The sequence below is a fragment of the Calliopsis andreniformis genome, chromosome 9 (assembly GCF_051401765.1).
Source record: "Calliopsis andreniformis isolate RMS-2024a chromosome 9, iyCalAndr_principal, whole genome shotgun sequence".
Classification (NCBI taxonomy): Eukaryota; Metazoa; Arthropoda; class Insecta; order Hymenoptera; family Andrenidae; genus Calliopsis; species Calliopsis andreniformis.
Window position 1 is genome coordinate 7,798,539 of NC_135070.1, and position 27,777 is coordinate 7,826,315.

Sequence of the window (27,777 nt, forward strand, 5' to 3'; positions counted from 1 at the left end):
GACAATCCCATGTGTCCATAGAATAATTACAACTGATATGATTGGATGAAGAAGGATTAAAGCGAAGGTCTGAGGACTATGCTCCAATTTTCAAATATACTCCAAAAAAGTGAAGAAAGATTGTTTGCTCCAAAGTTCCAATGTTTTCTTAGAATATTCTGATATTTCAACTACAAAGAAGAAAACGTAAAATTTGTCCTTCAACGAAACAAGCATCACATCCTTGGCGAGGATCACAATTCGATGGCAGCGTGTACAACATCGTTACAGGCTCCTCCGACCTCCCAGCATCGTTGCTGTCCCCCCCACCCCCACGGTGCTTTATTATCCTCCTCCAGAGCGCAAAAGTCGCGCGGAGCGAGAGAAACATCACGACGGAACGGACACTTTTCCTTCGACGTCCTCTCTCCACCTCCACCAAGCCGAGGAACAGAAGAAAGCGACGCGGGGACGAAGAGGCGATCGGAAAAAAGACGAAGTCGAGCGACGGCTTGGTGGGGGAACAGGAGGGGTGGAGGGTCCAGACGTATTAATTAAACGACTCATTTTCATCGCACGACAAAAACGTGAGTTTAACGCCCATCGCGGGCTAATGCGTCGCCCCACTGCAGCTCCTACGTACCTCGAGGAATCGGAGTAGTCAGGTCCCGAGCGTTTCTACCTCGACGAACCGTCCAATCGTGTTCAGGCTGGGTGCACGCCTAGCGTCCGTGCCGGCGCTGAAGAGAAACGCCCACCCTTGGTCGATTTTTGCCCCCACTGTACCCAGATACCTAACCTGGAGGGGATGGAAGCCGACCGTGGACACCCCCACCACCGGCCAAGAGCGACTCGTTTAGCCTGTAATTTGCTCAAACACCAGCAAGCTCTCGTGCCAGAAACATCCGTCAGAGCTCTGCCCGCTGGAGTTTAGCTCGAGTATACGCGTCGGCGAGGCTGCGTGGACAGTTGTTCGGTTCTCGTTTGAGTAACACCGCGAGACCGCGGATCGGTCGCTGGCCTTCAGTCGCGCGGGATGAGTGATCCTCTTTGGTGATATTCACAGTGGTGACACGCTAGTCCAGTGCCTCGGGGATCATCGTGGACTGGGTGATCCCTCGGTGACCCTCCAGGGAAAGAGTCAACGATGACTACCGGTGATATCGTGGTGCTGGAAACTGAGTAGTGCCAAGGGGCCTGGAGGCCAACGTTCCTAATACTCAGCGAAGCCTATGAATAATCTCGTGGGACATGGTGATCGCGTAGCCGAGACACTAGTCTGTCGAAGGGAACACAGAGAGTATTAAAAATTCTGGGCGCTGGACCCCAGCCGGTTATCAGTGTGTCGAGACAGTGAGTTTTGCAAGTGTTCGGGGGATAAGTTTCACAGGTGAGGGAGAGTTAATCCGTCGAAGGTGTATCGCAATGCGGCGGACTTAACTCCAGCCACCTGGAGTCCGTCAGTTCTGCCGAAGTGGGATTCCATCAGCCAAGCGTACGATAATCGTACGATGATGCCGCTCGCGCCGACGCCAATTGTTCCGGTGCCCTCGAAGCCGAAGATCGGCTTCAGCATCGACTCGATCGTCGGCGGGCAGGGTCGCGAGGACCGGCTGGACCGACTGGAGCGCGTCGAGATCGAGAGGGATGGGAGCCCCATGGACGTGGAGGGTTCCTCCTCCCCGCGGAGTCGTCGTGTCGCCACCAGGTCGCCGGGGGCCCACTCCGAGGGCTCCGATCGGCCCGTGTCGCGGAGTTCTTCCGTGGAGTCGTACCCCAACTCGCGGAGGACCCCGTCCCACCCTGGCAGTTTGCACCACCATCACGGGAACCACCACGGAGGCCACCACCATCACCTGTCCGCCGCGACGCACCTGGACTTCAGCCGAACGACGGTCCACAGTCACAGCGGAGGATCCACGCCCAACAACAGCCCCAGCCCTCCTCACAGGATATCCCACGGCGACTCTCCCGTCGGCGCGCACCCCCAGCCACCTCCAGGCGTCGTCAGACCCAGTCCCAACTACCTTGCACCACCTCCTGGAGCTGCCACCGCGGCAGCTGTCGCGGCGGAACAGCTCAAATCGCTGTATGGGTTACCTGGACATGGCCCAGCTGGCCCACAGACTGGGCAGAACGAGTACCATACCCAACAGTTAGCTTTAGCCGCCAATTTGGCCGCGGCGCAGCACTTCCAAGCGGCGAACCTCGCCGTGGCTCTTCAGGCGCATCACGGCGCGTCGCCCCATGGACCACCCCATGGACCTTATCCTCATGGCGGGGCTCCTGGACCTCATCCGCCGCCCCATCCTCATCAGCCGCCCAGGGATAGCTACCCTCTCTACCCGTGGCTGCTCTCTAGGCACGGACGGATCTTCCCGCATCGATTTCCTGGAGGTATGTTGAGAATTTTTGCTACTTTTTAGCGTTGGTGTGGGTCCAGAAGTTGGGTTTGAGGCGTATATAGGGGGTTTTGGACTTGTTTGAGATAGGTTCGCGAGGAAAGTGGGTTTTGTTCTTTGAGTTAAGGAATTCGATTAGGAATGGGGGATATACAGTAAAATAGGTACTGTTGGCAGCAGATGAGTTTTAAGTTGAAAAGTATTTATTATGAGTCAAGTGAAGTGCTGTTAAATGTTACTATGAAAGTGTTTCTATACATCTGTTAATTGCGTGCGTGGTACTAGATAACAAGCTTGTTAATGGATGATAGTATTTCCTAGGTTTCGTGTTTTGATGAGTAGGATCAGGTTAAAAGTCATCTACTGCTAATAGTAGTTTCTAATATTTTTTTCTATCATAATCGCGCTGTGTTTGTGAGCGTAATGGAGTGAGGTAACTGAACTGATTTTAATTCAGAGCGTGAAATCGGTATTATTCACAGAAAAATAACTTGGAGCAAAATTTTTTACCATGCTCCATAATTTTGCTGTATTACTACCTTGCTCTAAAAATCATAGACGCTATATCTTTCTCCCACTTCGCTGGTTCTAAGATTTCACTACATTCCTTCCACCCACGCCGACCATAATTCACAGAAGCACGTTCCTCAAGAATTGCTTCTCTCGGTGTCCCCAAGAAAAGAAAATACAAAACTCAAACGATATCTACTTTTTCTCGTAACAATTTGCATTATCATTGAACGCCGCGCGTCGTAGACATATATTATAAGCTATTCAAATGGTTCCCGAGAAGATTATCGTCAAAGTGATACGAACGCAATGCTGATCGCAGCAAAAAGTTGATTTACGCTGGCAGATCTCTAATCGGTCGTCTGTTTATTTGCTCCACTAGTTTACAGCGCAACGGCAGTGTCTAAACTCGCACGGATTCCCAGACACGATAATATGCTCTGTAACCTTGTAGGAAAGTTGAGAAACCATCTACCCGAACTTTCTCCCGCGTTCCTCTCTCGTAACTCGAGGAAAGTCACAATAAAGTGACAGTCGGTGGTGCAGGAACGGAGAAGGTTTCCTCGCGAGTTCCTCGAACCCGCCATAAATTCGTTTCCAATCGGGGGTCGGTAATTGGTCGGTTTCGAGCGAGGGACGAGAAAAAGTCGAGCTATCGAGGCTAACTAGGGACGGTGCACGGAATTCGCGAGTTAACTCGTCATTTTCAGCGAGCGGAGTTAATAAACCTGTGGCCGTCGCGTGATATTTTCCCCGTGGTCGCGCCAGGCCTCCCTTTCCCCCTCTTTAGCTTCCCTTACTAAGCGTTATCGATTCCGTGCCCGATGTAAACAACGACGTTACAAGAGCGTGGAACGCGCCAGTCGACTCAACGACAATATAATTACGTCTCGAGTTGGTAAATAAGATCGAGTCCCTCGTGAATTGAGACGGTCAACGATTACGCAAAGATTTCGTAACGCGGAGATTTTGTAACGCGTTTGTCGTCCGCTGCCCCTTATCGCGCACGAGCTCTCCTTCTTCGTTAGCCTAAGCAAAACAACACTCTTTCCCGCGGTCCTCGTAACGTAATTGATTTCCATTCGACGCCGATAATACCGTCCTCTGTCTAATTGTGAATTATCCCGCGATAAGGGTATCGTGGCGAGATAGCGGGTGACATTTAGTCGCCTCGGTGAGATCGTAGTCAATAGATCTTTGGGGCAGGGAAATCGCTTTTCACGATCGGTGATTGAGCTTAGAGCTTTGGTAGATAGTTAATGGGGGAGATAGAAATGCTTTATGTTTACTCTGGTTGTGTAATTGGTAATCGTTTCTTAATGTCCCTGTGTTGTGGGGAAATCTGGAGTCATTGTGAAGGCGTGTCGACACTTTAGGTTGTGGACAGTAGAATCACTAGATAATGTGGAATTCAGAGTTTCTAAGCTTCTTTCTGATTAGATTAAATATTTAGATAGGTATATTTTTCGTTCGAGAGGATTAATTTTAATCGTTTTTATGATGTCACAAGCTAAAAATGTTGAATGAGAACTTGGAAAATTGTAATTAAAGTATAGAAGTTTCTTAGAATATTAGCTAAAAAATGGCTTCAAATTAGTGTCAGTATAGTTTAAAAACATAGAGGAAAATATTCTTGTTATCAATACGCAGGCTGATAAGGCCCCCCCTCGACGATACCAGTGTCAACACTTGCGCGATTTGTTTCGTCCATCTAATGCAGATTACCAGTCGACGACAGCGCGGTCAATACAAATTACAGTTAATTAGAAACGACGCACGAATTGGTAGCTCGTTCATTGTGAAAACGACAATGTTTCATGCGTTCATAATCGCCGTTCTATCGATCTTTAACGCCGCGCGAGATTGTACGGTTCCAAGTCGAAGTGCTTCAAATTTTACGGCTTGTCGCTTCCTTCGTAACGGACTGCCAGTTCGTTTTATCTGCGATCGCTGCCCGATCATAAATCATCGATCGTACCTTGTAATGCTCTAGGTATTAGCGATGGAATTTTGTTGCGGAGGATGCTCGTTTATTTAGCGACTGTAACTCGCAGTGACATCCCGATGTTGAGTACCTTGATGTGAGTGATAGCGTGTACGAAGATGTCCCACCGAGGGACCAAGTTGAGGCACTGACAGGCTTCTACAGGCTGTTTCAGAAAGAATGGGACTTTTAATTCTAAAATTAATATTGAAAAGTTAGCGTTGAAGTCTTAGGTGGTTGTTCACTCTTCAATGATGAAATCAATACCTCGTATGCTCTTTGTGTTGGATACTAATAGTTTACAAAATTAATGCGATTCTTGTAGCAAATGTTTTTAAAAACATGACTGTATAGGTTTAGGATCCACATTTTTATGGAAAAATTTGTTCCGTATTTTTACCCACAAATTTATTTTGAACTCTTTTGTTCAAGGCTTGAACTCAATTTTTAGAGAACATTGTATAGTTACTTTATTCTAATTTGATCAGACAGTCATATAAATGAGTTATTGATTTTAATTAAAAAGAGTACCTTAGATTCCAAGTATTTATGTATTATATATACCTACAACTTGTACGTGCTCACAATTCTCATTTAAAAGTTTCTGGTACAGAATTAATATTGCTCCAACTTCTTTTAAATACTCCATAATATCTGAATTCATTTCTCTTATTTTTCAACTCCAATAAATCTTCTCAATGAACTTGTCAAACATTCTAAAGACATCTTCGAAATTTCTATTAGTTCACCATCCCCAACTCTTATCTCTAATTTTTCTATCACCTCTCACTAGTACGCTCGAAAACTCATTGAGGAGATCAGTCCAAAGACTCAAGTCATCTCCGTGACCGTTAACTGAGCAGATTTGCACGGATAGGGTTTAACGAGCAGTCGAACGTCACGAGACGTCACCCTGACAGGTCTCCCAAGCGTAAACCGTACCGTGAGCTCGAGATTTTCTTCCTTTTTCGCCAACATCGCTCCGAATCCGTGATTTCCGCATTACGCAACCGATAATTTCCTCTGCGAGCAATTTGCCGCGCCACGGATCTCTTCGCGCCGTGTTATTACACGAAAGCATCCGCTCTTGCTTCTTCGTCATTATCGTCCCGTGTCGTTCACAGGAGATGCGAATATTTTCCCTTGGACTTCACCCTTCGGCCATTGTCCCATTTCGTTCTTCGCTGCTTCTTTGGAGAAGATTAATCGCTCAATCGAAAAATCAAAGTCGCGGTCGAGCTGAGGAAAAACTTGGGAGAGCTTCTTCGAGTTTTACTTCCGTTTTCCGTATCGAGAGCTGCTCCGTTTTCAGGATCGCTCGTTTCCGTGGCTCCGCGACACGGTGATGCCTAATCGGGTGGCGATCAGGCATTATGAGGCTCGTTTCGAGTTACTTACGAGGTCAGCTTTGCCCGTAGCTGGAAACGATGGAACAAGGCGAAACGTTTTCTGCACCAAGGAGACAATTACCATAAATTTACCGCCAGTTGCCACCCGGTAGAGAAATGTACCAGAAACTAGTTCCATCACGGGGCGAAGATCGTCGCCATGTTTGCTCTGTGCTCGGCAATTGCTTCGTGAAGATTGTTGCAGGGGTTTGGCGACCTTTGCGACTGTGACAAAATACGTACTGGGTTCGAAAGTTTTAGTTTTAGCGTTAATGTTTGTGGCGAAGAAGTTTGAGATTATTTTTCTGTTGCTCCACTGTTGGAGATGTCTGGAAGGAAAACTCTTTTAGAATTAATTTGAGGTATTTAGAGATGTTTTGAAACGATTGATAAAGTTAAGAGAATATGCAGGGTGATTAGTTTAACTGGAGATCCTCCGAGTGTTGACAACATTTATTGTAAATGCTGTTAGAATTGTAAGTGCTGTCAACACTCATTAAAGAGTTTCCAGTTAAATTATCACCCTGTATTTGATTTCGCTGAAATAAGAGTAAATCTCTAAGTTTTTTTTGGGAGAATTTCGAAAATTCCTTGAAAGGAAGCCGAAGGTCTTGGGGTTTAGTGTCTATAGCAATAGTGGATATGAGTTCTTCTCTATTTCTACATTTGATACTAAGTTGTCCTTATGTAAGCCACATATTTAAATTTAATTACAACCAGTTTCAGTATTGTTTCCTCATTGTACTAGTTGAATACTTATTTATTCTTGTCTTGGACTCTCGTTGAACGGTAGCCAGAATGCTTGAAAATTGGGAGTTTAGAATTATTTAGAATAATGTTCGAGAGCTTCTTAGAAAAATTCTGTAAAGTTACCAAGGTTTGCTGACTTGCATCGTTAATGAGCTCAGCGCCAGGAAAACTTCTCTTCTTCTCTAACTTCCTTGTTCTTCGTTTCTGGTTACTCTTGCAACAATCTCATTACAAACCCAACGATAGTTGTTTTGAAGAATGTACAGAATAATTACTACTTAGTTCGCAAAGGTGAGAAGAATTTCTCAGTAGAATCGTCATTACGGCTTGGTGACTTCAATGCCCGCATAATTAGCAATGAATTTATGTTACATAAGAATAAAAGATGCTCAAAGCTACTTAAACTGATAAAACAATATCTAATTACTTTATACACTCGAAAGAATTTAATTTCTAGATTTTAGTTACAGTGATCATATTATTTATTTATTTAAAGAATTCTTCAGCTTCTCATGAAAGTAAATTCAGAACAGTTCCTCCTCATAAAATTTAGATATTTCTTTTAATTTTCTTTCTCGTACCTCAGACACTTCCTTCTACTAACAAGTCACTATTAGACGGAGATGAGACTCCTCTTTGCCATTTCAATTCATTTCCATAATCTGAAGGTCCTTTTCACCAACGAGTGTCACTTCAAACAGATGATCGATCTTCTCTTTACATCATCAAAATTAATTCCCAATTCCCCTCCTCTAAAACAATCTCACAATTTTTCCAACCAAATCACCCATTCAGTCATGGTTTACTCCCTCAATATATATTTACATTCTACTGCGTCTCATCCACTATGCAACATGGGCAAGCATAACCACGGCGTGGCGCGTAAATTCGTCAGAAGACCATTCCGTCGCGCGTCGTCACGGAGGGATTTTTTAATGACGTCTGCAAGGATCGAGCGAACAGTTGCAATACTAATCACCTCTAATACGCGGCTTGCGCAAATGGAACGAACGTGACGGCGAATCGCGCGCCTGTTCTCGGCGTGGACGCGCACACACGTGCGCACCGTTCGCTGGAGAATTGATATTACGAAAGGGAATTACCTTTGTAGTTAAGTCACGAGCAATTACCGTTTAGCCGTTCCGAGTAATTACTCTTTTGTTAAGCGAAACTGCTAAGACGCGGAACGGCACGATCCAGGAGCCGAACGCTCGCTGAGCGCTCAGCCACGCTGGGACTGGCTACCTCGAAAGCGGAGTTTTCATGGGAAGTTAGCGCGAAGAGAAATTTCTCGGAAAGCTGATGACTTCAGCGCTGGTGGATGGAGGAGTAGTAGTTTGTTGTTCGAGGGAATGGAAACAGGGGAAATTGAAGAAAACGTGGAAGATAAAGGGTGTGAGGGAGTGTGATACGTATAGTTATAGCTGTACTGTTCATTGTGGGGAGGTAATTGTAGTTATAATGCATTGCTACTGCAAAAGGAGTGAAGCATATACTATAGACACCTGTAAAACTTTTTCTGTCGTGTTTATGGTTCAATACTACTCCTTAAGACTTAAATGTTTTTCTCGTTTAGCGCAGTCCTCTGTGTAGACTCTTCTGAATTAATTCACAAAGTGTAGACATTGCTTGAGTGATACAGATGCTATGGTCGTAAAGGTAAAATTGTTAAGAAATAGAATCTTTTCATTCCTACTATATCAACTCTTCAGCTGTAATTTAAATTGCGTTTAATTGGTGTCTATTGAAGGGATTGAATAATATTCACAAACCTTTTGTTCTGAAACACTAGAGTTAAACACACTTAGAAACTATTCAGAGTACCACCGTGGCCACCTCGTTACCCCCTTTGTACATTTAATTAAAAATCCATAGTAGGTATACCGAACGAGACCACACGAAACGTGACATGGTTTTCTTCATACCACGTCCATAATGCAACAGTGGTAGCGCACGGTGTTAAACACTGCGTTTGTCTCCGTCAGAAATTGAAACTCGATCGATGTCAAAGGGAAACTCGAGTAGAGGGCAGTCTTTCGTCGAAAGCTCGTGGACCAGCACAATGGCCAGTTAATCAGCATTATTAAAGCGTCGTTTACCCTAGCGACGTCCTCTCCACGGGGTGTCCATCGACAACAATAGCACCCGGTAGCCCCCGTCATTTTTTCAAGCGACATCGTCGATTCTACAGGGTGTCGTACCTCCATTTTCTTTTTTTTACTTCTCCTGCGCATTTCGCTTTGCCAGCTTAAAAAAGTCGCACCGTCGCCGATCTCGTTCCCCGACAATGACGAGTCATTTTTTTCACTCCTCCTATTGTCCTGGAATCCGATTGACGTCTTCATCCAGCGAATCGGTCACAGTCGATCGCTGCTCGATCCCCGTTTCCTCGATCCATTGGATCTCGTAACGTTTGAATCGAGCTACTCTGACGACACATTTTTTCATTGGCTCGGTGTTGGCACTTTCATTTATTCTACTTTATTCATAGCAAGCTTGGCTTACTCAGTCATAGAGGAAGAGAGAAGTAATAATGTACTTACAAAATACCTACACTAGGACATCGATTACCTGACTAGTTACTCTTACAGTTATAAGACTCGCACTTAAAGCATCCGCTTAATACATAGTTGATTTTATTATCCATAACTTCCAGTCGATATTCACTGAATAATTGAATGACCCTGAATAAAGCAGACTTCAAGCAATAATTGAGACCTAGCGAATAGAGAATCTACAGTAACCATCGCTCTACTTCGTGCGAAATCGTAAAAGACGAACCATCTCCATTCTTCCCTCCCGAGTCACGTCGACCATCCCTAAAGTGGCGTCGTTAGCGGATCTCTAGGCGCTTCCTAGACGTCGCCCGGGGCCCTCGTCCTGGCAGCTAGGCGAGCAGAGGAACGAGTCGAAATCGTCCAGGACGAGGGCAGGCGAGCGAAGGAAAAGACGAGGGGAGCTCTACGCAGCTAGACGGCCTGTAATTACCAGCGAGAAGGCAGAGCTCGCAGATCCGAGCCGCCCAGAGCGACTCGAAATTACTTAAAAATAAGACCAAATCGTGGCACGTATCAAATTATATCTCCTCGCCCCTCACCACGGGGCTCCTCTGCAGCGGCGTCGTTCGCGCGGCGTTTCTCCCGCAGAACAGCGAAAATCGTCAGGGCATCTAGAGCCGTCGACCCTTGCCGCTAATGCGTTTTTAATTGTTCCGAGCTGCGCGTCCGTAAACGGTCAGTACGCAACGTGACCGGGGATGCACATACGTCAGCGATACACTCGATAACGTGGATTATTTTTACCTGGTACCCGCGCACATCGAGGAGCCGCCTTCTCCCGACTCGTCGACCGCCTAGCGAGCTATCGGGCAAATAATTCCACAGGGAGCACTCGTCCAGGAATATTTACGGCCAGTTAAGCTGCTCGCGATCTCTCGTGCGCCGACTGGGAACGTTCGCTAACGGGCCACGAGCGAGTTGCTCGGTTTCGAGAAGCGCTGCTATTGGGGGTGAGATTGGGTTCAGTAATTGTGGTTGCGGCAGGGAAGGACACGTGAATCATGTTTCTGCAATAGGGAGGTCTTTGGCGATGTTTGGGGAACTGAAAGTTAGGAATTGAAAGGAATAAAAAGTTCAACAAATTTGAGTATTTGAGTGTATGTAGGTATTATATTTGGAAATTTGAATATTTGAATATTTGAAAGTTTGAATGCACTTATGAAAATTTGAAAATTTATACACTTGAATAGTTACCTATTTGAGAATTATATTTATGTAATTATATATCTATTTGAGAATTCGAAATCGTACAAGTCGTACTTATTCGATTCTTCCTTTTAAAAATACAATACTAACGAAGATTTCGAATCTATCTAAATCTTAATTCACTTGGAAGTATGTACCTATTGCTATTGTTCTTCGATGTTCTTATGGAAGTATTACAACTACTTGCTTACATTCAAACCCTACTTATAATATACTTTATTCATCCCCTACGTACAAATGGGAGAACGCAACCGGGTGTCTTTGAGCTTGAATGAGGTGAAGGGTGATAGTGACAGCATAACGTTTTCCTCGTAAAAACGGTTGATAGAGAAGGTACAATTAACTTATTAAATAAGTTAATTCCTCACGTCTTCACGAGGAAACCTCTATTAAATATTTATTTCGTACTAGGTTCATTACGATATTTAATTTTATAAAAATGTGAAATGTGTCACCTTTAATGAGGAATTAATGTCAATTTAATTGGTTGATTAAGTGATCAGTTTCTTGCAAGAAATAAGGAATTCTTGATACTTCAGTAATATGTACGATTGATTAGATACGAATGTATCGTATCTATTTGCGTTATCTAACAGAAAATCACTTTTCTACTTTGCGTAAGATTATCATATTTCATCGGTTACAACTGTTATTTCCATCAAGTTAATCAGTAGAGTATTGCAATATGTGTCGGAACTAGTATCGTAGATCTTTCGATACAAAAGGAAACCTCGATTACGTCGAGATTGTAAGTGAATTATGATTTAATAGTCAATCGATAATAGTAGTTATTACTCGATAGAACCATCATTAGCAATGTGCCGAGAAGGAAAACAGTTTTTCACACTTCCGATATGTATAGAAATGCTGCTGCATCTACAATAGCCTCTGAATGCATAATATCATTTACGTGTCGCGATGCATACAGTTGACGAACAATTGATTTGATAATTAATTAGACGACGACGCGAGTGGTTAGCCGATGAAGAAACACAGCAGTAGTAGAGACGAAAATGAATGCATAACGTTATGAAATATTGTAAGAAATTCTATCTGTTATGAAACAAACTGCAAATCATTTCCATTCTCTAACATTTCTCCGGTGCACCTGATCAAAAGTACATCATGAAATATTATAAAACATATCCCCAGCTATGGACGATAATGGAAAGTCATTTGTTGCATAGTTCTTTGCTTCGGGATGGGGGAGGTCTAGTCATAAGAAAATTGCAACTCGAGCGAGTTCCAGTTCTCCTCAAAGATAGTTTTGATGAAATTTTAATGACCCCTCCGTCGATGTAAATGGTAAGCTGTTTTTATAGTATATACCTGGCTTGCAAGTAAGCTGTATCGTCATGAAGTAGTTGTGCTAAGTCGAGTGATTTTATTTCGTCTGGTTTCATTGATTGGATAATAGTAATAATTACTATATTTATTATACTATAAACATGCGTGCAGTATATAACCGAGACAAAATGATATCATTAGAGATAATAACTTCAGAATTCTATTCACTCTGTAGTCTTCCTTTTTTCGAGGGCTATACCCTCTACAGGTCTTGGAGTATCAATTACTGTACAGGATGACTTAAAACATGTGAACTGCAAAAATTGGAAAAATTTGATTTATTTTATTTCTGAGTGACGAGCAATTTTGTAGATATCTCACTAATCCTCGTTACAAACTAAAACTTAATCTTGCCTTTAAAATATATAGTATATAAAATATATAGTACTCAAGCAAATTGGTTTGCTTGAGTAATGCACTATTGTCGTTTGCAATGCAAAAGACCACAAGATTCTATCCAAAATTTAAGTAAAAATTCAAATGCATATGTAAATTTTTCTTACTATTTTCCTTCTTAAAAATCATTCTTAAGTTTCTGTCCAAATATTCTGAAATACTACGTGTATTTGTCAAGGGTTTTCCATTCTTTTTATCAATTCCACCAGCTTTTGCAGTCTTCACTTGTACTTCAGAAACACCCACTGTGTTTGTACGTTTTTCGCCAGAACGAGTCGAGTAACATCTTCACAGTAAAGGTCGTATTCGAGGCACACGTCAGTGCCATCTAAATTACGCTGAGCCCGCAAAACGCATTGCTCGTTACTGTGCTCCTACAACGGCTAGAGTTGATGGAATAGATGTGGCCGAGTCGTAAAGCCAGCAGGAGTTGAAGACTGCGGCACTCTTGCGTGTCTTGCCGACGAATCAAGAGCTCAGAAACGCATTTAGCATACGCTGATGATGGTATCAAACAAGTGCACTCCTGTAACGAGTGGCGAGGAACACATTTGGCGGCTTTGTATCTTCAAGGGTGTCGTTTCACGGACCACTTGAGTAGGCCCCGAGCGTATCGCGATACTGTTGGCCAAAACTTCCGAGAAAGATTCTTTTGTTTCGGAGATAACGGTCTCAGCGTGAACGCAATGTTTCGAATAGAATTATTCATAGACAATTAAAACTCAATTATACTTGTTAGTTTGATATAGTTTGTTATATAGTTTGAGTACTGTGAAGTAGCTGGAGTGCTATATTTTTGACTCCCAACTTTTCTACGAACTGAAGAGGACCGAGTAAAAAATACTCATATTTAACTCTTTATGGGCAAATTGAGTCGTTGAGAAGTCAAACTGTGCATACTCTAGACTTTCCTCTAAATTTTTATTTTTATAGAACAAAATTGTGAACATTCAACTTAGGGAGCCACTGCATAGTATTAATAGATACTTTAATAAGCATCCAGAATTTTCCTAAATCTTTAGACAGCGGAGAAAGATTCAATTGTCTTCGGAGTATGAAGCAAAATGCTTACCTAAATCTAAAGACACCTGCTGTCATAACGATCAGGAATAACAAACTAAGAATTACGGAATGCTTTGTGGTTCAAGAGTAAACTCATTACAATTACTCTCAGCAGAAAATGAAATAATGACACTGTAAATCTGTGACATCATCGGCCAGTGATAGTGCAAGAAGCACAATCGTTGCAAATCTGTGCGTGGTCAGTCGTAATTTGCGCGCAGCTCGATTGAAATGGTAATTTTGTCGCGCAATGCCCCGTCGGTTCTGCCGCGTGTTACACGTTTCAAAGGCTTCAATGGCTAGTCGGAGAGTCGGCGATAAGCTAGCCGATAGCTGTGCCAGCTTTTTTCTGTGTCTTGTCATGTATACGGTCAACAGCGGTGGCCGATTGTTGTCGCGAATTTGCATAATTACGAAGACTGCCGGTTAATATACGGCCAGTGATTTGCATACTTAATCCCGTAATTGGCGCTTCTTAATTGTTTAGTCGACTGCGTAATTCACTCGACCCCCTGCTTCGATATTTCGCCGCGAACAGGCAAGCACGGCCTTTTTATAGATGAGAATACGATTATAAGTAGATTATTCATCTGGAGGGGTATGAAAAATACCTTTCCTTTTTTTAGTAGAAAAATTCCGAATACATACAGCGAAAAATTTGGTTTTGGAGGTAATGAGGTAATGTGAGGTGATGTGTAGATATGGAATGACAATCAAAGATTCAGTCAATGGCTTGCAAAGATACTACTCTAAAAATTGAAAAAATACAGCACAGTACTTTCAAGCTACAGCTTCTTAATAGCGAAAGCCTCAATGACTGAAAAAGAAGAACTGAAAACATGTCTTTACTCATATCAAGATCCATAAACAGTAAAATCTCGATTTTTGCAGAAAATTGGTGCTGAAAACTCGTGTAAATATCAGGGTTAAATTAGACCTTATTTCCTCTATTATCATCTCCCTTTTCAATTATCTACCGAATTTCTAAAATCAGTCATCTACTTTCTGAATACAAGAATCAAGGTTCACTTCCCACTATCAACGTTTCAACCAATTAAGTTCCTACAGGGTGATGCTTCTGCTTCCATTGAACGGAATAAATGACATTCGCCCGCAGCCACCGTGGTTGCAAGTACCAAGGTTTCAAGTATCCAATTACTAAGATTCCTGTGTAGTCGTCAGTAAAGCCCAAGGGTAATCCATTAACTTCACCTAAAAATTTCGATTCCGATCAGCGTAGTGGCGCGAGCGATTCGCATAATTGCTGGACAGAGACACAGTGGTCGATAGGATCGATGGTCAGACGCGGTGACAAGCGATCGGTGGCCGAGGGAGGCATTGTTTACAGGTGGCCAAGGTAGCCAGCGATCCATCAAGGATGTAACTTGTGCGGTGTCGTCGTAATCGTACGAACGCCTCGCACGTGGAAACGCATCTTACTTAAGCTTACGCGTGCATACGTGATGTGGCCATTAACGCGGACTTCTGGCGACCTTCTGCTCAGAAGATACGATCCCGGTTAACATTTTAAACGTTCGCTCTGCCTTCTGCATGACGATGCGACTCCGACTCGTGATCACCCAGCTTCCTTGATCGACTTTATACTCTGGTATTCTTGGTTTCACTCGGCATTCTTTAGATTCAATCGCTGGGATTTAATATTGGTTTTCTCCTACTTTAAGGTTATAGAAAGATGAAACTTTGGCGATGGAGGTTCTTTTTAATTAGGAGGAAAGAATAGGAAGATTGCTTTTTAGGAATTTTCTTTTTTAGTAGAACAGTAATATTATGTTTTTGACTATAATTTTGGAGGCTCTCATTTTTGGAGACTCTTACTTTTGAAGACCCTCACTTTTGGAGATCTTCTCTTTTGGAGATCCTTCCTTTTATAGACCCTCTTTTTGAGACTGTCTTTTTGGGAGATCCTCTTTTTGGGAGACTCTCCTTTTTGGAGACCCTCTCATTTATAGATCCTCTTTTAGAGACTCCCCCTTTTGGAGACTCTCCCTTTTGGAAACTCTCTCTTTTGGAAATCCTCTCTTTTGGAGATCCTTCCCTTTATAGACCCTCTTTTTGAGACTCTCTTTTTGAGAGATCCTCTTTTTGGGTAACTCTTCTTTTTGGAGACCCTCTCATTTGTAGATCCTTTTTTAAAGACTCTCTTTTGGAGATCCTTCCTTTCATAGACCCTCTTTTTGAGACTGTCTTTTTGGGAGATCCTCTTTTTGGGAGACTCTCCTTTTTGGAGAGCCTCTCATTTATAAATACTCTTTTAGAGACTCTCCCTTTTGGAGACTCTCCCTTTTGAAGATCCTGTCTTTTGGAGATCCTCTCTTTTAGAAATCCTTCTTTTTATAGACCCTCTTTTTGAGACTCCCTTTTTTGAAGATCCTCTTTTTGGGTAAGTCTCCTTTTTGGAGACCCTCTCATTTGTAGATCCTTTTTTAAAAACTCTCTCTTTTGGAGATCCCCTTTTTTAGAGATCCTTCCTTTCATAGACCCTCTTTTAGAGATCCTCAATCTCCTCCTTCGCATTTATTCCAAAATTCCCTATAGTAAATGTATCGAACATGTACTCTTATTGTATTCAAAGCACTACAGGAGAGTTTTCGAATGCGATTCAGATAGCGACGTCGCGCGCGCCATTGGCGAGAATCGAGCGATTTATCGCGGCGAGCTTTCCGGGCTGAAGTATCCACGAGCGACTTCCGGCAGACGCGGGTATCGGCCGATCGACATGACTCCTTCGAGGAGGAAATACTCAATTACTCGAGCGGGACTTCTAGGTACTCCGTCCTCGTGGCTTGCTCGTTCTTCTCTCCCCTCCCTCTTACTTATGCATACCTTTAGCGAATCGGTCTCGCGTGTCGTTATTTAGCTTGCTCGCTGACAGCACACGGGAACACTGTATAAAAATTAATTACTGTTTAATGAATTATCCTGGAATGAATTACCTCGTCGCATCTGCCCTGTCCTGAGGAATTCGATGTTTGCATTTACAAGGAAGTTTCTGCATACGCGTGCTATTATGGTTACGTATATAACTTTTGCTGATCTAGATAGATCGTTGATGAGTGAATTGAGTGGTTGAGGTTGATTTAGGGCGAGGATTGTGGGGGTTGAGTGGGGATAGTAGATGAGGGTTTTAATGAGCAGTTTCTTGTGGGTTCGGGATTTTGGAAATGAGTTTGAAGGGGATGAAATTTGTAGAACTAGGATATGGGAATCTTCACAGTGTAGTGTAGTTGTAGTATTAGTACTTAAGTGGCATTATGAATGTAAATTAATTCGGTGTTTACAAAATTTGTTCATCTCTAGTAATTATTTCAAATTAAGAAGTTTCCTCTGTTATAACACTTAAAGAAAATAGTATTAATAAAATTTCAATTTTCTTTAAAAGACACTGAATCAATTTATATACTCAGTGTCTTGATCTTGAACTTGGAGTAATTTGTTTCATTCATCTACACGACAGGCCCAGACATACCAGGGTTCCTACTCCAACCCTTCAGGAAGCCAAAAAGAATAAGGACGGCCTTCAGCCCCAGCCAATTGCTGAAGCTCGAGCACGCGTTTGAGAAAAATCACTACGTGGTCGGCGCTGAGAGGAAACAGCTCGCGCAAGCGCTCTCGCTGACTGAAACACAGGTACGTTTCATTCAAGTTTCAACCCTCTTAATCGTGCTTTACATTTTAATCAGAAGACATCTCAAACTAAAGAGACAACAAATTGAGCTAACTCCTAACTTTTAATTATGGTCAATCGATTTTATTTTCAAAATAATTTACATTTGACAAAGATCGTATTTTGCCAGATTACAAAATATCTCAATAGGTATGGTAACGTGATAATAGGTAAATTTCAATGATCGAGTGAAGTATTATTAGAAAGTATTATTAGGTAATAGAATTATTAGGACCTAACTCATATGATTAAGAGTAAAACTGAATGATTTTTCTAAAATTCCTGAGCTAACATGGAATGAGTTCAGCGATTCGAAAGACTGACCGCGTGTCCTTAATCCAAAGCTATTTTCTACATCGAAGATTGCAAAAAGCATTCAAAAAGCGAAAAATGTGGGTCCGCGAGTCGGTATCGTGCCGCAGTTAATTACTCGACAATTAAAACGTGTAATTACAACTCGTTCGAGCGCAAGGGCGCGAAGCAGCTCGACCGGCTTTAAATTGCATCGTTTAAGCGAACTAGCGATTCAATTATCGGCGAGGTAGACAGAATTCCTCTGCTATCTCACGCACAGTATCTACCGCCGTCTCCATTGTAACCCTTTTTACGCGTTCGTTGCTTGTTACTGCTTTATCCAAACTCTGTGGATCTTCAAAAAAATCAGCATCCTCCAATCAGGGTCGTGGCAGCCTTCATTCTACCCTTAATGTCGCGTTTCTAAGGGCCAGTGGCAATGGCAGCGAACTCTGTAACGAGGGGATTGATATGCTAATACGCGATCAAGGGGTGGCTCTTGGTGGTACGTGATACTCGTTGCGTACACCATGATAGGCGCGTGCGTGAGCCAGGAGGTGCGTGCTGGACGCTCCAGATGCATTACGTGCATATATCACACGCTCTGCGTTACCTATTCCATGGGCGTAAGAGGAAAGCGAAACCGAAAAAGGGAGAGAAGTCGAGGGGGTTGCTATTGTGAATTGAGTTGGGAGAATGGAGGAACCGGGTCTTACGAGGCCATTTTGGACGGGGAAATTGGCTCCTATTGTCTACTCGTGTACTTATCTTTGTCCATAATTTCTGCAATTTACGGAGTTGGATTTATCAGTATCATTCAATTTGAGATGATTATGGTTTTCGAAATGATTGTCTAGTGGTTCAATTGGAGTGTCTTACTGGTATCTTGAGTATCTTAAACATTCCAATTTTTAAATATTGAAGTATTTGCATACTCAGACTTTCAAAATTTCAAGTTTTCAAAGTTTCAAAGTTTCAAATTTTCGAATTTCTGAATTTTCAAATATACAAATCTTCTGCATTATGCTTGGAAATGGTAGTCCAACTTAGGAATTCGACTTATTTTATTTTCTCAAAATTGTGCTTTCCTCCATCCTTCTAAAATTCGAAGAGACTTCACGTCTCAACTGCTCTCAATTATCTTGCTTCAAAAAATGAAGCTCTTCCCCCTCTCAAACTTCAAAATTCTCACAAATTAGTCCTTCCACGAGCCAATTCATCACAACTTCCCAGAACACTCCCAAACCCCAGCATAGGCCACAGAACAATTAATCTCTCGTTTCCAACTCGCTTAGCTTCAAGTAGCTTGAATCAAATCACTCCTTCCACCCCCGCCTACTAGTTCACGCGGGTTGCGTGTCTCCATATTTCGTTCTTAACTCGCTGCTTAATTAAGCTCATTATCCACGCTGGGAATTTTCGTGAGATAGGCAAAGCAAATATTCAAATTAGGTTTATCCTTCGCTTTCTAGAGTGAATTTCTTCGGCGGAGGCGTGCGCCAGTTCGATTGCGAGGCGGACGCGAAGAAAAGCTGGTCGCGATTCGATGGGTCGATTCGCGTACGTAATGCATTCCCCCCCGAGGCAATTGGCGGGCTAATCGCGCGTAATTAGGCCCCTAATGAGGGCCACCGGGTCGCGTGTAACGCACGCTCCGCTTTATGAATCTTAACAAGCGCGAGAACAAGTCGGCTCGCGCGCTCGTACGCGTGCGTGTGCACGTTGCTCCGACGCTGCTCGCGTGTTGGTCGAGGAACAGACGAGATACGATGCAAGCGCTAATTACGAGGCTTCGTCCAAGCGTTGATTGGCTTCTGCGAGGATGACAGGAGTCGTCGTAATTGGTAACCGACGGTCCTCTTTTTCTCTGGGTCGCTTCACGAGGATTCTGGTTCCCTTTCCTCGTGCTGTTCTCTGTTTTGGTCCTGTGGAACCTGGATAACCTTTCAAAGATTTTGATCGATGATTCTTTGCATCTGTGATTTTCTTATTCTATAAGTTTCCTGTCTTACAATTTTTCATTTTGTTTTTCTTGAATTGGGTTTCCACTTTTCAGTGTTATGGAGCTTGAAATCACTTGCCAATTGTTACAAAATTATTAGAATTGTTAGATATCGTTGTCTCAAACTTAAGAGCACTGTGTATATTTTAAAGATAAATAAATTAGGAAAATGAAAATTGAGCCAAGTTTTTTGTAGACTTACACATTCCGATTTCTATCAAATTATTCAAATTCTTACAGAGAAATTTAATTATCCATACCGCGAAAACTGTGCAAAAGATATATACGAGAGTATGCGACTAATTAAGAGTTAAATTCATGCAATAAAGGAGAAGGTTCTTGCTTCCTCGAGAAACGACAAAACAATTTATCAAAGCCCAGAAAAATGGATGAAACTTCGTTCCTCTGGCAAGGAATTTCGCAGAGAATATTTATTCCTCGGAATATTCATTGCATTCTTACCCACAGAAATTCAATTACCGTCAGAGCATTTTTGAGTAGCATAAAATTCATTTATATCTTTCGCAAAGAGGCAATAACATGTATATTAACACTACTCGATTAGCATCGCTAAGCCAGTTTACGTTTCTCGAGAAAATGGACTTTCTCAAACAATTATTCGACGGCATTAATGGCACCGGTAATTACAAGATTTCTGACACGTTCCTTTATCCCTGACTTTTGCGTACATAGTATCACTCGATCGAGGAGAAATCCATTCTGTTAGCATTTTCACCGCGCATGAGCGATCAGGAAGCGATTTCACCATCGTAAGTACCGAGGTACTTAACTCTCCAGAGAGTCCACGAGAGGGAGGCAATCTTCATACGGGGTTCGTTCGTCTTCGTGGATTAGGCAACCCTGATTCCGGCCTGTCCAATTATCTCCGCTCAGCTGTTCCCTTTTTTACACGTGCTTCGTGTAGGGTAACAGGTGGGAGGGAGAGGGATAAAAAATTCAAAGCAAAGTACCTCTTCCCTCTTTCGTTGTTATCGTTCACGTCGGAATAGCAACTGGCGAGAAGTAAAGTAATTGTTCGGCTGGCCGAGATCGTGGCTGCGGAAAGGGCTCGTCTGATGGAGGGATCCGGATGCAAATAAGCGTTTATTGCGTATCGCCACGGCGTCTTTATTGCCGCGAGCTTTCGCTGTGCAATTAGCCACTCCGGAACGCTGTGTTGCGTAATTAGCGGGTCTTTATAGCGAGCTGTTAAAAGGGAGATGGGAATCGAGTGATAGGTAACGAAAACGAGTGTATCAGGATATTACAGTATGCTTGGTTAGTTCCAGTGACTGCTGTAGTTTTGCCGAAATTTAAGATTCATGGGACTGTGAGAGTGTGAGTTGAGGATTTTAGGTGGGACTGAAGGTAGGGGATTGCAAATGTCTTCTTTTGTTTATATTTTAGCAGGGTTAGGTTTGAATAGGTACTATTAGTCCTCTGTCAGCAACCTTATTCTTACTGACATTATCTACAAATTTAGTCCATGTATATTTTGTACGATTTTATAGCGTAAAAAAATGAACAAACTGGTTAAATTCTCTTTCAAGTTTTTAGAATATTATCCAATTGTTTGTGTTGCTATATATTGCGTCAGTTTTATTAAATAAGAACAGAGAAAATATGAAAATAGAAATGATCTGGGTCATAAACGACCCACGTTGCAGACGGAGGGTTAATAGTCCATACAAAAAATCTGAGTATTTTCAGTCACAATTCACAATTTAATATTTTCAAAAGGAAGTGTACTCCTTACTATACCATTGTTTTCTTTTACTTTCTATATCATCTTAGCTAAAAACACATCTCCACGCGACTCAAAACCCTCTCCCCACTGTCTCCACCTCTGATTATCAATTTCCCCAGTAGAAGCGGTTCCAGCGGCAAGCTGTAATAACTTATAACCAATTAGAGGCAGGAACGCCACGCGATTAATTCGCCTATGAAAAGATTGGACCGTTCCAAGCGATCGATTAATCATCGACCGTCCAACCGACTGTACAAATTGATTAAATCATTCCACGGACGAGGCGCGCTCGCGTTCGCTCATTATATAAACGACTCGGCTCGGTATTCAGACTAATGAGCCGAGTTCCGAAACGGATTAGGGTCAAACCGCGATTAAGCGTCGCGAAATTCTCGCTTCCGCGGCTGCCTCGGAAACACGACGATACGTCGGGGGTGGTGAGAGGGATACAGAGAAAGGGGAGAGATTAATCACGCTCTTCTTGTCCTCGGTTCTTTTCGCGCGTTTTGGTCGCCTCGTTGCCAAGTGGATTTATTGGAGAAAGCGCGGAGATCGCGTTTCTAACGACACGCGTCGCGTTCGCGAATCATCAACGTTGCCCGCCGAGCATCGGCATTAATCATCGGCGTTAACGTTGATCGAAATCCAGGGAGATTTATCGCGAACCGGCGGCCTCGTAATCAATTAAAGTCGCTGGGCGTCGTATCGATTCGAAAAGGCTGCTCGCGAGGGGAAATGATTCGGGTCATTAATCGTGCTCGCGGCGCGGGTTTTCCATCGTGGACGTGTAGGCAAACCTGTCGGTGAGGCGAACGAGTCCCTCGGCTACCCGTATTGTCCTGCTGTCTCGAAGATAATGACACGATGCGAATGGAAATTGTTCTCCATTGTCTTCCAGCTACGACTCTCGTTCGCTCCTTCCATTCGTGGAAGTTTGTTTTTCTGATAATTATGGAATCGAAGGGGTAGTTTAAGTGGTTCGAAGAGAACTTGAGAAATGGGGTGTAACAAGGTGGTACGAAATGGAAGACTTGTGAACTAAGTGCCGTTTGGTTTGATAAGGATAATCTGTTTGAGAGGAATATTTTGAAAATTATGGGAGGAAAATTTAGGAAGATATTTATGTAGTATTTCCTATATTTTGTTCGATTTTTATGTGGGTATATTATTCAGTTTTAGAAATTTGAATTTTATGTGCTTTGAAGATTTCATATAGGTAGATACATATTTAAAAATAAATACCTGTGTAAACGCATATATAGTACCTATATAATTCTTAATCTGTTTAGTGAGTCATTTCTAGATTGTCTTATAAACACGTGTCTGAAGACTATCGAGGCCAAGTGAATTGATTTCGTATCTCAATTTCTCGATGTAATCTCGGAGCTTGAAATCGTCGACGAGTTTATGAAGTGTGAGAGGCCACATTTCTGGGGTTGATTTACATGTCAGTGGATCGTATTTGCCTTGTTAATGACTCCAGTAGGAGTGGCCGAACTGAGGCTCGTTAGTCCCAATTAATTTCAGGAAACGATGAAGAGAGCAACGAGCTTGTAACCAGAAGATATATCACCTAACATATAGTTATTACTTTTTTTGCATTATCGTAATTATTAATTATCCAACCCAGGCCCAACTATGGAATCCGATCAGGAATACCTTGTGCGTAATGTCCAGGTGCATTTTGCTGTCCATAATTCGTGAGATTTAATTATCGCAGAGGCATCGATAGTCACAATTTAAAATTCTTAGATTTCATCATGACGTAACCTTACATTCCATAAATAGAATATGAAATTCGCAGTTTCTAGATAAATTCTCAACTTTCTAATTAACACTTTACCTGTCGCATTATTCATATAGGTAGAGGTGATAGAGTATCCACGCAACTATGAGTAATGTTGACTCACACGACTATAAATTAAATTAACAAGAATTTCCAGTGTGGCGTACTGTGACATCGACGACATAATTAATTCAAAATAACTTTATTTTAAATTAGAATCACCCTATATCAGACAGGAATTCTTAGTTAGAAGTTCGTAAAGAAAATATGGCGTTCTAACACTGTTCATCACTAAACCGTGGATATTTATTTATACAAATTCATACTTTAACAAATAAAATCAGAAAATTGGAACCTGCTCTCAAGCGTTTCACCCTCTGCATATTATACCATACACTTCCCTAAGAATACTTCACGTATTTCTCCATTTACTTATATATTTTTCGTACCACTTTGCACATTTAAGTTTCCCCTGAATGCATAAACATCCACAGTTTCGTCATCGCTCACTGTCAACAATTTTATAGCAGGTGTACATTTTTAAGATCAACGCGTGCGCTGTTCACTCACTTTGGCCTCCTCGAAAATTCAACTAGCACTCCTCGAAAATAAAACGGCTTTGCCCGAAAATAATTTCGAAATATTCTCTCAGAAAAATAAGGAGCTTACAACGAGGGACCACTGTACTCCTCGCTTGTCTGCAATGAAAACGAATGCATTCTCGGGACGCGAAATACGCGATGATATTTACAGCGCGGCTATTAGCATGCCTGACCGTATATTACCTCGTAATTTGCATCTGGTCTCAGTTGGCGGAGAACAGAAGGTCGTTAACAACCTTATAATCTCGCGGAGTGGAGCCTCGTTCTACCTTTCGCGTAATGCCGGGTCCATACGGGACCACGAGCCTCCGACGAACTTCTCCGCGAGCTCTCGATCTGCCAACACCTCGAGGCGTCGGATCGTCCAGGAACGACGCTTAATCGAATTCGACTGTCGGACAACGGTGCAAATTGGTGAAAATGAAAGGTTGCACGAGTGGTAATTTTTGTATCAGTCGTTCTCTAGCAGGGAAGATTAGGTATCTCGGTGTTGGTAATTTGCTTGAAAACAATGTGAAAAAACTGGGACGATGTTATCGTCGTCTGCCTCGTGAATATTTTTCTCGAGAACCGAGCTTTTATCGAGAGTCATTAAACAGTGTCTTATGTACAGCTAAAAATAGGTTCGCGCGGCGTAATTTTGTAACGATTGTAATTGACCAATATTGCTGCTAACTGTCGTCTAAGTAGGCTTTGGCATTATTGATAGTGAGTAATTGTCGCGTTGGTAGAGGCTTGGCACAGCGAGCGGAGTCGTTTTGCGTAATGCTGTTATTTTCGCGTTTGTGGAGCGCATGAAATGTAGTAATGATTGCTAAACCCGATAATAAGGCTCAATCGAGCGTATGTTCGAGACAAATTGTTTATTGCGTTCTCTAATATTCTTGAGGTATATCTGAACGTAATTTTTGAATAGTAAAGTTTCACAGGGGTTTTCCCTTAATAAACCTTTGCTCGCGACACTGCGAGCGAACCCGAGGCCGAGCCAAAGACCGCGGAGTTAAGAAACAATGTCACAACCGCGTTGGCGAGTTCCTTGAATACAAAGCAGCGTCGCGAGTAACTGGAAAAAGCGATGAAACGCTCGTCCGCTGCTTCATTACCTCAGAACGTAATGAAGTGTTAAGTAATGGGTCGGAAGAAAGGGGGGCTGCGACAATTGGAATCATTAGGCGCGTGCAGAGTTCACCGGTAGCTCAAGAAACTACACTTGCCGCGATCATTTGCAATTCAAAGTTGACAGGTTGATTGCTAATCGTGTTCCATGTGTTTCCTTTAATGCTCGCCCGTCGCGTCGATAGTTCGCTCGACGAGTATCGTTGCAAATTGATTGAGAAGTGTGCCCGAGATTACGCCAGCTTATCGATGAGCGCATTTAAATGCATTCAAAAGCAGCTAAATTATACCTGGATGCTATCAGCCTTAGCAGAACATACTCGATGTACTATTAAACTCATTTAAGTCCCTGCATCTAAACGCATTTAGACGTATAATATTTATAATAGGCTCAAATGCCTTTAAACCTATTCAAGTGCTATTAGATTAATCGAGTAGAATCGAACATATTCATATGCGATGAAACTTTGACATATGCTACAGCATTAAAATAAATCCAAACACGTGTAAAAGCAATCACTTGGATTAAAGTATCTTCAAAGCCTCTTAACTACTCATAGACGCATCTAAACGCCCTTAAATATTGTTAAACTCCTTCGAACGTACTTACACTTAATCGAATGCACTTAAATGCATTTAAATACATCTAAATGGACTTAAATGTATTTAAATGTGCTCGTACACAAGCGCATGTATTAAAATCGGTGTATTGGAGTCCATTGAAACTGGCAACCGCAAGTAGGCTGAGGGGGTATTTACAGTATCAAGCGCTCAGACTGGTACTTCTCACCGGAGACTTTAATGACCGCAACGATCGGAGCAGTCCGCCCTGGGATCGCGGCGGAGGCCATTACAGCCACGGTGGACTCTGCGTCAGTAAGCTAATCGTTACAACGTATCCATGGGGGAACTATCGAGGGCAGTTCGTGTCGTATTTGCGCGTCGGTCGGCCCGCCAGTCGCTTATCGTTCTCCAGTGAAAACGATATTACGCTAACTATATGGATCGCGATGAGGACGGCCACGTCTTGTTTCTACGCTTCGCGAACCGCGCCTCTGGAAGGAGGGAACGCTCAGCCGAACAATAGGTAATTAACGCGCCGGAATTTGCGTGGCGAACGTTTCTTCCTTCCTTTCTCTCTACACAGTTCTCTTCTATTCTTCGTCTTTCGCTCGGGGAACTCGTTTCGATAGTAATCAACAGTGTTTCGAATTGAAATGGATACGTGATAAGTGACTAAAGCTATGTCTACATTGACTCAGTGTCACCGAGGCAACAATGAGGAACATTTTGTCACCTTCTGTTGCTTATAGCGTGTAACTAAAAACATATGGTTTTAGGCACGTATGCATTTGAACATTTCATTGTCTTTGTATCTAGAACCTATTCTTCAATAGTACTACCTACGTATGTTTGATTTTTTATACAAGTGACGACAATATCTTGCTCGTTGTTGCCTCGGTGTAGACATAGCTTGAAGCTGGGTCTACAGCAGCGAACAGTTCACAAACTCTTTATTAACATTACTCGTTTTTCACGATCACTAACAGCAATATACGAACAGATTCACGAACAGACAATTTCTAGAAAATTGTTTGTCTTTATTGTTCGCGAATAGTTCGCAGACTCTGGTGTACTCGTACCTTAACCGTTTGAGTGCCAAGGAGCGATTTTGCGCTTCTTCTCTGTCGCTCGAACAGTGCCAGCTCTCTGGGCTGCGAATCCGACGATCACAGCACGCCCGATTTTTGTCGATACGTGACTTACTGTTACCATTCAGTTTTAGATAATTTAAAACAAAATTGGAGTAATATTACAGATTGCAAACGTACTTGTTTTTTTCTTATAAACAATCATGACTATAATAATATAATAAACTTAATAATGTAAAATAGAGTATAACAGAATATGACACGCGCTATCGCGTCGCGTGGCAATTATCGATTGGGAAATAATAATGACTAGTGGCACTCAAACGGTTAAGAGATGCAGATATCTCGCGTTTAAATAGACAGACATTTTGGGAATGAAAAATTGAAATTGCGTAGGTGGAATTCGTGTTTGAACTCCGTGTGGAGGTTCGATGAATCACTCTTGTACCGTTCGGCCCTCGATGTTCCGCGTTCCTGTATTCCAGAAAAATAAAAAAGGCGCGCAATATTTAGTATCGGGAAGCTGGTGCATACCCGTCGAATCGGTTGTACCCTTTCGCCCCATGGCGTATTACGTTGCCCGTGGACGGTAATGGAAGGAGTTTTGCATATTATGCAGGCCGCGTGCGGATTCTCTATGCATAATGAGGCGTGTCGTCGCTGGACTAAGAATAAAGCATTGCGAATGCGCTGTCATCCCGATATTGTATGTGAACGTGGCCTCCTCTTCCTGGCGCGATTATGCGTTCGATCCAGGCTCCCCTCCAGTCCGTTACACGCTAATTATATCCTCGATTAGCGCTGCAAATACCTTCAGGCTTGTTCACGCGAATAAACTTGGACGAAACGGATGCAATTTGAGGACTGTAAATACGTGTTTTATGAATATCTGAGAGATCATCATTTGGAAAGATTTTGAAGAATTAAATTGAAAGTTTTTGTCGCATTAGGGGGTAATTGAGCACGTTAAATTGCATTTGAGTGCAAGTCAATGTAGGTTGGTATGTTTCAGTGCAGTTGAGTGCATCGAATTGCATTGGAATGTATTCAACTATTTTTAGGTACAACTGAGTGTATTCAATTGTATTTCAGTAGATCTAAGCGCATCAGATTGCATTTAAATGCATCTAAGTGCATCGAATTGCACTCGACTGCATCCGAGCGCATTAAATCGCGTTTCAACATAGTCGAGTACATTCAACTACTTTCGACTGCACTTCAGTACAATACCTATGTGCAATTACATTCAACTGCCATCTGATTGCAGCAATGTACATCTGGATGGCATGCAGGAATCGCGAACCAGTGTTC

General features: G+C 42.6%; 1 protein-coding gene across 1 annotated transcript in view; it reads left to right on the top strand.

The window, feature by feature from the left end:
- The first annotated feature begins 1,323 nt into the window (after positions 1–1,323).
- LOC143183020 (uncharacterized) overlaps positions 1,324–27,777 on the top strand; it is a 36,312-nt gene continuing 9,858 nt past the window's right edge. Inside the window, exons 1-2 of the mRNA XM_076384394.1 lie at positions 1,324–2,376; positions 17,058–17,230. Coding sequence (XP_076240509.1) covers positions 1,491–2,376; positions 17,058–17,230 — 1,059 coding nt within the window. The 5' untranslated portion in view covers positions 1,324–1,490. The remainder of the gene's footprint in view (positions 2,377–17,057; positions 17,231–27,777) is intronic.